This window comes from Montipora foliosa, chromosome 5 (assembly GCF_036669935.1).
Source record: "Montipora foliosa isolate CH-2021 chromosome 5, ASM3666993v2, whole genome shotgun sequence".
Taxonomy (NCBI): domain Eukaryota; kingdom Metazoa; phylum Cnidaria; class Anthozoa; order Scleractinia; family Acroporidae; genus Montipora; species Montipora foliosa.
This window is the reverse complement of record NC_090873.1, coordinates 24,229,218-24,241,717: the sequence shown is the minus strand read 5'-3', so window position 1 is coordinate 24,241,717 and position 12,500 is coordinate 24,229,218. Positions and strand designations below refer to the sequence as shown.

Genomic DNA, 12,500 nt, shown 5'->3' with positions numbered 1-12,500 from the left:
ATGATCACCTCGTGTCAACAGAATGAACTACGGGAAAGAACGTTAATCGTTCGTCGTTTTCAGAGTAAAAACAACTTACTTTTTAACCAAGAAACTTCCGTCTTTGGTTTTTTAATTTTGTTGTAATATTTAACTGAATATTTACATTTCATCTGTCGGGTTAGGAAGCCGTCTTTGTCAGGTTCCTGAGGAACGTATCTATTTTGACTTCAGGGTGAACTATTTACACAATCGCGAGGTTGAGCGGCCATGTAATTGAAAATCTCGACATCTATGAGATACAAAAACAGACTTGCGAATTATCGCAAATCACAATGCTGGCAAGCACAAAAGCAGAAGAAATGATTAATAAATATGTAGTTTGTTCATATCTGAATATTTTTGTGTTAGATTAAAGGGACATAGACCTCTTTCATAATGATGGCCAAATAAAATGTTCTTTTCTTTTAATGCTAATAAGCCTAACTAGCCTTGCTACGACGAGCAAAAAATAGAAACGGCCGCAACAAATTTAGTCGCATTTACCTCTTCGTCGAATTCTCATGCTTATCACAGGAGTTTTTAGTTATTGTGAAAATCTTTCTCTATTTGTTAGCAATCACCCTTTCAAATTTCAGAGAAATCGACCGGTGTGCAAATATTTTATGAGTTCTTTTGTTGTTAAAAAGGGTTGACAGGCCTACACGACTCCCTTGTACGTGGTCTGGTTTCTGTTGCCTTTGTCATAATTTTGCTCTTATGAGTACATATTTGAATGGACGCCTCTTTTAGGCGGTTCCTGTAGTATTCATTTAGCAATGGTATTTGCCCTATGAGGCTTTACATTTGAATCTCTATACTGCTGTGTGATACGTTTTCTTCCAAGAAAATAGTAGGTCTCGAAAGTAATGTTTTTAGTTTCTTGGTGTTGATTTTCTCAGCAGTAATGTGAATGTGACCTTATAGCGTCTCACTTTTGCGCCAATTTAATTCTAGACTCGACCGATATATTCATCGGCGGTAGAAGCGAGTGATCCTCTGGTTTTAAATGTTTGACCTGGGCCCGGGTTCATTTTGTTTTTGGGGGCCTGTTACATTGTGCCCTGTATCAGTGAGATAGCTGGCTTTTTATAGGCTTTGCTTGTCTTTTTTTCTGCGTTTCTTAGCAGATCGTTATGCTCTTTGGAGGCGTTGTTTTCTTTAATTGTTTCACTCGTTCTTCTGACTTCTTCAGTGTGTTTTGGTTTGTGGCCATGGTCAGTAGCTATCCTTCTTGAACTTCTGGAGTTAAATCGTTCTCTTCGATGCTCTTTTGATATTTGATGTCAAAGTCTTTAATTCGCTTCTTTGTCGAGGCATTAAGATAACCTGACTCTAGATGGAGTTTGGCCAAGTGGATGTTCTGCATAATGGAGCAAGTTCGGGCGATCAAGTTGCGCGTGTGACCAGTTATAAATGTTTTTTCACAAAATGTTTCCGAATCGTCAAGTATCACCACAGAAGACAAGAACATCATTCAAAAACCTTATTCTACGCAAAAAGTAGGTTCTGGAGGTAATTTTGAGAGTAGAAATCAAATTTACGGCAGACGATAAATACAAACTCACGAGGCATGGTATAATTAATTAAGTTAACACAACAGAAAGACGCTAACCTCAATTTGACACGAAAATGCTTTACTATTTGCATAAAATCTATTCAGTTAAGCTCGCATATTACAAAACACGATGAATTCATAAAGGCCACCTTTTCCAGCGAAATATTTTTTGAAGCAAACAACATATTTGCTATGTGAGGCAATCTTTCTTTCAAAAAATTTTTGGCTGTCACATTTCCAGTTATTATTTATTTATTTTACTTGAAGACTGTGCAGAGAACAGAGATCACAGATCCACTTAAGGTGTTCGATTCCTTCTCTGTATTTGTTGAAACCATAAGTTACCAGAGAATTTTCCATTTGGTTTAAGCGTTCTACATAACAGCACACTTGGTAAAATATTAGAAATACAGCTCACTTTGATTTTGGATCGACGGGCGATAGTTGTTGTCGAAGTCCATTACTCCTCGCTTTTAAGATTCCAGATATTTATTTTTCACCGCCAGTCTTATTTATCCAATTGACGTTCCATTCTTGAGCCCCATAAGGGTATATTTTGTTTAAAGATGCACTGAAACGCCATGCACGTTACTATGCCTTTCGACGCCATTGCAGGTTTAATAATTAAATGTTCTCCTGTGTGCACCAGGGAAATCTACGCACAGAAGACTCAATGCACAAAGACACCACTTAGCAGGGGAGTGAGTGACAGGCAAGACTTTTACCGACACGGAAAAAATAAATAAAATAAAATAAATATTAACAAAAAAACAAGAAATGAAACGCAGATTCCGACTGGGTTTGGCAACTCAGTAAAAATATAAAATAAAAATAAAAATACCCAGTAATTAGGGATTTTAAGATACGGCTACGGCGACGACAATGCAGAAAGCGATGCGAGTACTATTGGTTTCCTAAAGACGAAAAATCGTCGTCCTTCACTTATGGCACGTATTTTAGTACATTTCCTCTTCGTTCTCTTTAAAACAACGTGAAATAATCGAATTTAAACTTTAGACGACAACGTGAGCATACAACTTTTCCACATTTCCGTCGCACACCGCAGATTTTTTCCGGGAAAAATCGGCTGAAAATATTTGTGGGTCCACCAGCTTGCCACACACCAGCCGTGTTTTTTTATCGCGACTAACTGTGCCGAAGATTGGGGCCGACTCACCCAAAAGCTTGCAACAAGCTTGCCCTCTTTTTCAGGTGCCCATTTCTCCAAATCTGTTTGATCTCCGCCATGTTGGAAAAGGCGCTTGGCCACGTGACTCTTATGACATGGTTAGTGCGCTTGACTCCGGATCGAGTGGTCCGGGTTCGGATCGTGGCTGGGGACATTGTGTTGTGTTCTTGGGCAAGACACTTTACTCTCACGGTGCCTCTCTCCACCCAGGTGTATAAATGGGTACCGGCGAATTTAATGCTGGGGGTAACCCTGCGATGGACTAGCATCCCATCCAGGGGGAGTAGAAATACTACTAGTCACTTCATGTTAATGAAACCGGAGATAAGTGCCAGCCTGATGGGCCTGATGGGCCTTTTGGCTTGTAAGCTTGTTGAAAAAGGCGCTTGGTCACGTGACTCTCGTGACACTTCCTAATTGGTTGCGACACGTGCCAGGTCCGACAGAAAATCTTGGTGAACCACCGCACACTAGCCGTCAAGGCCCGACAAGACATTTTTAGATCTAGCACTGTCAGATATCGTCCGACAAGCCCCGATCTTGCCGCAGGCTTGTCTGAATTCACCGCACACTAGCCGACAAGTGAAGATTTTTTTGTCGGTCGACAGAATAGGGAGCTTACGAAACGAGGACGACTACTGCTACGAGGACTTCATTTAAAAATACGAGTTCGCGTTATTCATATCACTACGAAACTATTTCATGTCGTTTCGCGTTAAAAATGTGTAGTAACTGTCGAGGAACTAAACTGGTATGAATGGCTTGGAAGCGTAGAGAGAGCTGAAAAATTCATGTGCTAACGTCCACCACAGAACCTTGAATATGGTCATTTCACGTCGTCATTTAGGAGATGACGGAAAAGAAATGTACCAAAATGTAAAACGCACGTGCAGAGAGCGCAGTGCCATTGTTTTTGCCCACTAAAGTTATTGTTTTGTAGCGTCGTCGTTGCTGTCGGCGTCGTCGTTTCGTAAGCTCCCTAATATCTCCTAGTGTGCGGCGGCCTCAAGAATCAACCAATCAGATTGCTGTCCTGTGAGTATCAATATATTTTCCCAGTATCAGACTCGGTATTTTCCCGAATGATCCCACACGATTCGGCCCAAGATGTTTTGTCTACCAAATCTAGATAATAGGAAGTAGGAACTACTTTTCTCGCTCAATTAAATTGTAATTACTGACACGGTAATATCCTATTTCGATCTTGAAATACTGTACTAACAGTTCTCAAGGATTCGTATAATAGTGAAGCAGCTGAAATTGTGGAATCCTCACCTTTAAGCGAGAATTTACTCAATTGGTTAACTTGTCAAAAAGAGACAAACAAGCCACAATTCCTCTGACAGGACCAAATTCTGTATCAATCTTGTCATTGCACGAAAACTTCCACAAAAAAGCTAATTGAGCTTGCATCTTGTTTGTCATCAGGCTTCAACTGGCTTAGATGGGGAGGGAAGGGATAGAGAAATAAGTAGATTGCAACGGGGCGTTTTAGATGGTTTTGGTGTTACGTCAACGGCGCCATGTTTGTGAACAAAATCAAACGTTTCGATAGTCTGGGGCTGCATGCTCACGTATGTTCTGTATAAATATGTGTATCTTTTTTTTTCTTTTCTACATGTTATGTTGATATCTTAATGGCTACTTTTTATTTTAATTTATTTCAAAGTTTACAACTTGTAATTACCTTTCTGTTTTGTCATTTTACCCACCTCGACTAGCCGATGCTATCCGCAAAAAGCGGCCGTTTTTCTTCTCTTTTTTCACGCAACAACTAAACTGTTTTGAAATTGAATTGAATTGAAAGTTACAACTGATTTGTTTTACACCTCCATTTGTTCCGGGGGCAAAGCGACATTATATAACTTCAACTGTGCAATCTTGCCTCTGAAAAACTGTCCATCGCCAAGCCTCACTCCAAGCCTGGCATTGTCCTGTGTTCCCAGTTGAAACCCGGTCCCGATACTTTCGCTTGCAACGTCTTCTCCGTCAACCAACAATTTGGCTTCGCCGGTTAAGTGGTTGTACGATGCACCGACGAACGTCCACCTATCTGTTGGAGTAGAGTTAGAGCTGTGGAGGGACTTCGTTACTCCGGAATCGCGCCTTCTAAAGTGGAAAAATATTTTCCCATTTGCTAAACGGAGCACAACACCCCATTTGTGGTCCTTTAACGCATAGTTAAATACATGTCCGTTTTGTCCTTTGTAGTTTAACAACACAACACTGTCATCAAGAAGTTTAGATTTAGAGCTCCACCAGGGGAGTTGATAAACTCGATGTAGCCATTGTCGTGTCCTTGGGAGTCGTAAGAGCCATTTGCTCTTCCACCAGGCCCTGGGGTACTCGATTATTGATTTCTTTGGTACTGTATGAGGTGTTGAGAGGGAACTAGTGAACCGGATCCGGTGGACCTTTTGTAAGAAAAAAGATTCCGTATTTCTTACTTCAGAAAGCAAGCTGTGATACAAAATCGCCAAGCATATGTTAAATAAGTTTTTGTAGAAGGAAAATAATATTATAAATGTTAAAATGGGTTAGGCCTATGACTAAAACTAAAGTAATGACAAGGCTGAGTATTGGAGCAAAGAGCATGGTAGTAATAATTGCAGTGTTAATGGAATAGGAAGTCGGAATGTTAATACTTCTTGCAAACCGAGTTCAAGTTCCACACTCTAAGTTCCGCACTGACTTTTTTATCTGTTGATTTATGAATCAACGGGAAAAACGAGGATCCTATACTTTCAGTACGGACCAAGGAAACGAGGTTCAGTATTAAGATATTTATTATATCTCAGAGAAAACCAGGCGCGTGTAAGGAAACTACTTTAACTTAAGCGAAGATTCAAATAAATCTTCTTGACTTTTTGAAATAGTTGCTTCCAAGATTCAAACACTTAAGGAGATTCCTTAGTAATAAAAGTTGTCGTAAGAGATTTTCAATTTTTCTCTATTGTGCCCTACATTATGGTGACTCGAAATGCGCAATAAAAAAATTAGTCACCTAGCACGTTTGGGAGATATTACTTCCTCATGTTACTCATGTCATCATTGCGACTTTATCTATCATGGACAAGTTTGTTCCATCGGTTCACGCTACGTTTCGCAGGAACATGAAGCACAGCTTTGACGTAATTCTTGAAATAACAAAACGGGTGTAATGTATTGTTCAAAGCAATAATTTAATGTTTGTTTTATGGCACAGGCACACGTCATGAAAAGGCACTGACTACAAATATTCCTTGAGGAGACAATTTTGTGTCCACGAGTGAAGGCTACAAATACTTTTTCTCCCTGTAACTTTTTTTTCTGACTTTATTTTATTTTAAAAAGTTTCACAGCACCGAGGCAAGGAGTAAGACAATAAAATCATGCCATAAAAAAGATAGGTCACCAACTTCGTTTAGGATGGAGACACCGGTCTCCCGCAGTCATTTACTTCATGCAGGGTGAACTTTGCTGGTGTGGCTCATTAATTTCGCCAGAATCACCTTCCCTGCAGGTAATATAGAGGAAGCTGCCGCTGCCAAGTGCAGATACAGATTCTTTCCAACAATTCGACAACTTCAGAGGACTTCTACAATAAACTGCAATGTTCAGCAAGCTCTTTAGAAAGCAAACCGAGCTCGACAACACGCCTCCCCGATATCACCGTTTCAATTCCACCCTAGGACTAAAATTACATTTGTGTATCAGCAAAGCTATCACTCGACTTTCTTTTGCAAGAGTCTAAGAGTTCTTCTCATTGTTGCTGTGCTGTGCTCTGAAAATTGTTCTTCCTGGCGAGCTTTACCGGTCGAAATGTCGCCTTTTGAAATGTTGCAAATTACGCTGTGGTGTGCAGGAGAGGATGCGCAGTGCAATACTTGGGAATTAATCACCTCAAGCGAGGTTGCATGAGGTTGTTACCTATGTGCTTGTTCTCATCTTAAAACGATTGCCTTTTTAGGTAGTGGTACTACTGATATGGGTAGCCTTTTAGATTATTTTATTACGTAAATCAAAGATAAACGATATAGCACTATTTAAAACCGTTTTGATACCTGAACTTTCAGCTTGTCCATAATCTATTTTATTTAAGCTTAATTTTTACTTTAAAAGTTGTTTTTCTATTAACATGGCAGGGACTAAGGGCGTTCACAAAGATAAACTCAAATCAGATTCAGGGTAAAGGGGGAAATACAACGAACAAAAACCATATTTTAACCTACGACGCAATAGGGAGTAGTGGGAGAGTATATCTTTAGCCAATCTTTGCATGTAAAACGTGGCCACCACCCTTTCTAACACCAGAATGTTCAGCTTTGTGAAGAAATGCCTATTTTTTTAAAAGTAACCTTTAAACATCTATGAGGGGTAATTCCAGTTAAATTCGGGCTAATTCATTTAATAACTGAATTTATTGTAGAGTCGATGGAAAAGAAAAATCATAATTACCTTGTTTGCAGCCATAGACTTCTACTCTCATTGATATGTGATTGTGCCAAGTGACGGGTCGGAATCGTACGTATCGGGCCATGATTGGTGGGTTTAACTTGTGATAGATGATTGAATTTTTGTCGTTATTTGCAGCGAATTCCTAAATGGAAATAAAGAAGACAAATGGTGAAGCGAAGGCCGGTAATTTTTGGTGACTGGCGAAAGAATTCATGATCCATAGCACAACCGATGACAGACAAAGGGAAGAAAGTCCACCGCATGTTGATAATCTAATCAATAATAAGTAGGGAATTTAAAAAATGAAGGAAAAAGTGACCTTGGTAGGAAGGTTTGAATGGGGGACGACAACCCACATCCCGGGCCCGCATCCGGCGCCGTGAGAACGCTTGGAAGCTTATTACGTTAGAACTACAATGATGGTCAAATGTTGTTGGGAAGGTTGCGCGCATCGCTTCACTTCACACCTAATTCGATTATTCTAACTATTGGCTGAACTATTTGGGAAAGAGCATGCTCTTGTGGCCCCCCTCCCCCATATTTAATGTTGGAAGAAAAGTCACCGTTTTGTTTGGTGAAAAATCCAATATTGATAAGGGAGGGGGGGGGGGGGGGGAGGAGGGCTATCTCAAAAGTGACGCTACCTTCCCAACACTTTTGTCCAGGTTTGTAGCTAGTCCTTAGCTTGATACAAAGAGCAAGGATAGGTGGTTTCCTTTGTCGGGCCTTCTTTTTTTAACCGCAAGTATATTAATTCCTTCAGAGCACGTTATGACGAATTGCTTATCATCACATCTTACTTTGTCAACGGTCTGTCCTTCCTCCCTGAAGTATCGGAAGGTAACTCCATCGTTACTGTATTGAAGTTTGTACTTTGTAACCCATAGGTCAAAGTCATTCCTGCCTTGTGAAGCTACCGCTGTCACTTTAGTGTACGACCCTTGCAGATCAATCTGCAACCATTGATTCGAATCGCTATACTTTGCGGCCCAGGCACCACGTTTTTCTCCTGACTTTTGGAAGTTAAGTCTTCCCTGGATGGCGGCGTGATTTAGGTCATACTCAGAAGACGCTTGTATTTGCGCATCTTTGATTTCGCCAAATTCCATGCCAAGAGGTTGTTGGCATTCTGGTTTTCAAAGTGAAATAAAAAGTTGTGGTAAGAAGCAGTCTTTGCATGACCACATTTCGTTTAAAGTAACAGAGACACTTCAAGTCGTTAGAAACTTAGTAATAATGTCACTAGTTTAAATAATTTATGTAACAATGTACAGACAGCAAATTAATAATGGAGAGCAAACTTTTCTCACTAAATGGAATTAACTTCTGTCTTTACGGCAACTAACCAAATGAGGTCGTTATTGCATTTAGAAAACATTTACATCATGTAAAGAAGATTGAATTGAAGTCCCTAGATTCAACTAAAAACAAGGCGATTTAAAGATCAAACAATTGGCATACTTTTTGTAAAAGGGTTTCCATCAAACAAACATTGTTTGCCCAAGTGCATCTTCACCATGATCTTTTTGCCATTTTGCACACCTAGGGCACTGTGGGAATTGCACCTGACTTTCAGTTTAATTACCTCATTTACCTACTTGTGGGATGCCATAGGCAGACCATGCCTGAAATCCAGCCGTTTTAGCTTTAAGGTGATTCCTTAGTAATAGAAGTTGTCGTAAGATTTTCTTTAAACTTGTCTGTATTGTTCCCTACATTATGGTGACTCGAAATGAGCAATAAAAAGAAAAAAAAAGTCACCAAGCTCGCGATCGTTCGTGTTACTCATATCATCATTGACACTTCATCAATCAAGGGCAAGTCTGTTCAATCGGTTCACGCTACGATTCGCAGGAACGGGAAACAGACTTTTGACGTAATTTTTGAAATAACAAAACAGGTGTAATGTATTGTTCAGAAGGAATAATTTAATGTTTGTTTTATGGCACAGGCACACGTCATGGAAAGGCACTGACTACAAATATTCCTCGAGGAGACAATTTTGTGTCCACGAGTGAAGGCTACAAATACTTTTTCTCCCTTTCACCTTTTTTTTTCTGATTTTATTTTATTTTAAAAAGTTTCACAGCACCGAGGCAAGGAGTAAGACAATAAAATTATGCCATAAAAAAGATAGGTCACCAACTTCGTTTAGGATGGAGACACCGGTCTCCCCCAGTCATTTACTTCATGCAGGGTGAACTTTGCTGGTGTGGCTCATTAATTTCGCCAGAATCATCTTCCCTGCAGGTAATATAGAGGAAGCTGTCGCTGCCAAGTGCAGATACTGGTAAATATCATTGCTTGCTTTTATATACCACACACACACCACAGGTGGTGCTTTCTACGTGTTCTGATTGGTTAGCTCTGAAGAAGGAAAGTATTATTCTCCCTCCGAGCAGCCGAATGGTATATATACTGTATTAAAACAATTGCTCACCTCACTGACTGCGGACATTTTCTTCTACTTCGGTGAATAATTGTTAACTAGTGATGTAGTACAGGTTTGTCCATCCGCAGTGTATACACCTTTTTATTACATATATAGGGCGAGTTTCATGTAATAAACCTTCCAAATAGGATTCTCTCTTCCTTGTATTTCACATGTGGAAAAAGCGTACGTCCAATCAGCTTCCAGTATAGCTTTTTTCACATGTGAAAAATATAACCAATGAGCATTGAGTAGAATCACCCATTAGCCAAACAGAACATAACACTCAAATGGGTTCCGAGGCGCGCGGTGGAGAGAACATGTTTGTGTTTTTCGCAAAACATGGCTTCGACACGTTTTGTTCCACCTGAAACATCTTTAGAGGCTTTTATCGAGGAGCAAGCAAACAAAAACATGTTGAGTAAAACCAAAAGAGATGTTTCCTTAATCAAAGAATTTATTAGAATGAAAGGAAAAGACGAAGAATTCAAAAACATTGAACCGAGAGAGCTCGACCAAATACTGTGCGCATTCATTCTGTCGGTGAAAAAAAAAGGAAGGAGAAGAATATGAACCAACAACATCACGATCGTTTGTATCCAGCTTTGACCGCTATTTACGGAAGAAGGGTTACACCACAGCCATCATTGAAGGACAGAAATTTAGAAAAACCAGAGAAACACTAGTTGCAAAGCAGAAGGAATTGAAAAATGTGGGAAAGGGAAAAAAGACAAAGGCAGCTCACGCTCTGACAGACGAAGAGGTCGATGTTCTTTACGGCAAAGAACTTTTGGGTCTTTCGTCTCCGGAGTCCTTGTTAAACACGTTGTGGTTGAACAACACGCAGCAATTCGGCTTAAGAGGGTGTCAAGAGCATAGAACTATGAGATGGGGCGATGTTCAGCTTAAAACCAGTGCAGATGGAACGGAGTTTCTCGAATATACCGAGAGACAAACAAAAACAAGAACGGGCACTGAACCGAAAGACACTTGCACAGTTAAGCTGAAAATGTTTTCTGTTCCAGGGAGTGACAGAGATCCAGTGCAAGCCTTCCACCTTTATGCTTCTAAAAGACCGGAACAAATGAATTCAGAGGACCGCCCGTTTTATTTAGCGGTGAACCTCACCAAGATGGCAAGTTCTTCAAAGCCCTGGTTCAAAGCAGTGTCAGTGGGTGTCAACAAGTTGAATTCACTCATGAAGACCATGGCTCAAAAAGCGGGTTTGAATAAAGAAAACCTCGCAAACCAGAGGGGACAAAAGCGAATGATCCAAAAGTTAAACGACCAAGAAGTTCCTCCTACTCACATCATGAAAATATCTGGCCCTAAAAATGTTCAGAGCCTCAATAATTACAGTTCACTTTCAGAGAAACAACAGCGGAATATCTCCAACACCTTGAGCAGTACAACGTCAACTAGGAGATCCCTCGCAAGTGAAGAAATAGGAGATGTCAGTTTATAAAAAAACCAAGAATCACCTCAACAAGTATTGTCCCTACTTCGAGGTGCAAATATTCATGGAGGAACATTTAATATCTCGATAAACAGTGTAAGTCAGCAGAGTCCAAACTTTTCTTTGCACAGCGCGAAGCGCCGCCATTATGTGATTGAATCAGACAGTGATTAATCGGTCTTAAAATAAATGTGAAAAAGTGTTTTCGTCATTGTACTTTTGAATTTTTTTGCATTTAGCGTTATTCTAAATGAGGAGGATTTTTAATACCTGAAACGTTTTCTCCTGAAGACAGATTTTGCGCATTTCGTAATTTTTTAAGTTCTTGAGGTTTCGCTATTTCGCAAACATGGTTTATAAACCTTACGCCATAAAGAAATAATATAATTACTGATTTACACACTTTTATTCTCCTTTAATATATAATAAACAAATTCCACAATAGAAAGTGCTTTGTACGGATATTATTCACTCGTTGCAAAACTTTAGAAACTCACTCGTTCGCTACGTTCACTCGTTCGTTTCTAAAGTTCTGCAACTCGTGAATATGAATCCGTACGGCGCACCTTCTATGAAGTAATCTATTTACATGTTCAGATGTAAGGGCCGTCTGTATTATGACAATCGGACTGCGTGCAACCATAACTCCATAGTACACGCAGAACCGTTTACTATTTGTTAATAGCTGTGTGGGTCTCACCTTACCATTGATAGAAAAAAAGACGCCCAAAAATACAGGTAATTAGATGAAAGCGTATAAGCGTCATGAAGTGTCCCCTGCTTGCTCTTCTTCCCAACTTTATCATTACTCTTGTCAAGGAGTTAAGACAATTAACTTCCCAAAATTACCCCTGAATTCTGCTCGTCAAGTAACGCTAAACGCCAGGATCTCCTTTGATGTTTTTATAAACGGAGTATTTGTAGTGAGGAGATGACATAATTAATTAATTAATTTAAGCTAGTGTATTGCCTTAAAAAATCCTATTTCGATTTCATTTCGGAAAGAAGCCCTCACTTGTCTGCTAGTTGCTTTAGATTAACACATCTGATAGATACATGTTCAACTAATATCAATTCTTTTTGGACCAGGTCGTACCAAATATTTAATAATTTTATGTTTTGGACATGATTATGTGAACGATAGAAATAAGATGAATTATTTTCCTTTATTGGCTTAGAGGCTAGATATCAGGCATTTCAACTTTAAAATGGTACCTTCCCATTCTTTGGCATTAGTGACAAATTATTCGAGGTGCTACTTGGCTAAAACCAACCAACAGAATATTTCGTAAGGCTCAAATTGTTAGATGGATCTTACCGTTTTCGCAGTCTTGTCCGTTGAATCCCGTTTTGCAGGCACACTTGTAGCTGTTTTCTTCGTACAATGGCAAACATGTTCCATTGTTCTTAC

The 12,500-nt window shown here is 39.7% G+C and overlaps 2 protein-coding genes across 2 annotated transcripts in view; one reads left to right on the top strand and one right to left on the bottom strand.

Moving 5' to 3' along the window:
* Nucleotides 1–4,188: 4,188 nt before the first annotated feature.
* The window catches only part of LOC138003778 (retinoschisin-like), an 8,321-nt gene continuing 9 nt past the window's right edge, over nucleotides 4,189–12,500 (bottom strand). Inside the window, exons 1-4 of the mRNA XM_068850013.1 lie at nucleotides 12,408–12,500; nucleotides 8,003–8,331; nucleotides 7,203–7,344; nucleotides 4,189–5,179 (exon numbers count right to left, since the gene is read on the bottom strand). The exon at nucleotides 12,408–12,500 is cut by the window's right edge and continues 9 nt beyond it. Of these exons, the coding sequence (XP_068706114.1) occupies nucleotides 5,157–5,179; nucleotides 7,203–7,344; nucleotides 8,003–8,311 (474 nt within the window). The 5' untranslated portion in view covers nucleotides 8,312–8,331; nucleotides 12,408–12,500 and the 3' untranslated portion in view covers nucleotides 4,189–5,156. The remainder of the gene's footprint in view (nucleotides 5,180–7,202; nucleotides 7,345–8,002; nucleotides 8,332–12,407) is intronic.
* On the top strand, nucleotides 9,976–11,098 carry LOC138002496 (uncharacterized protein KIAA1958-like). The gene is made up of 2 exons (XM_068848532.1): nucleotides 9,976–10,157; nucleotides 10,237–11,098. Exons 1-2 carry the CDS (start codon nucleotides 9,976–9,978, stop codon nucleotides 11,096–11,098), a joined length of 1,044 nt encoding a protein of 347 aa, XP_068704633.1.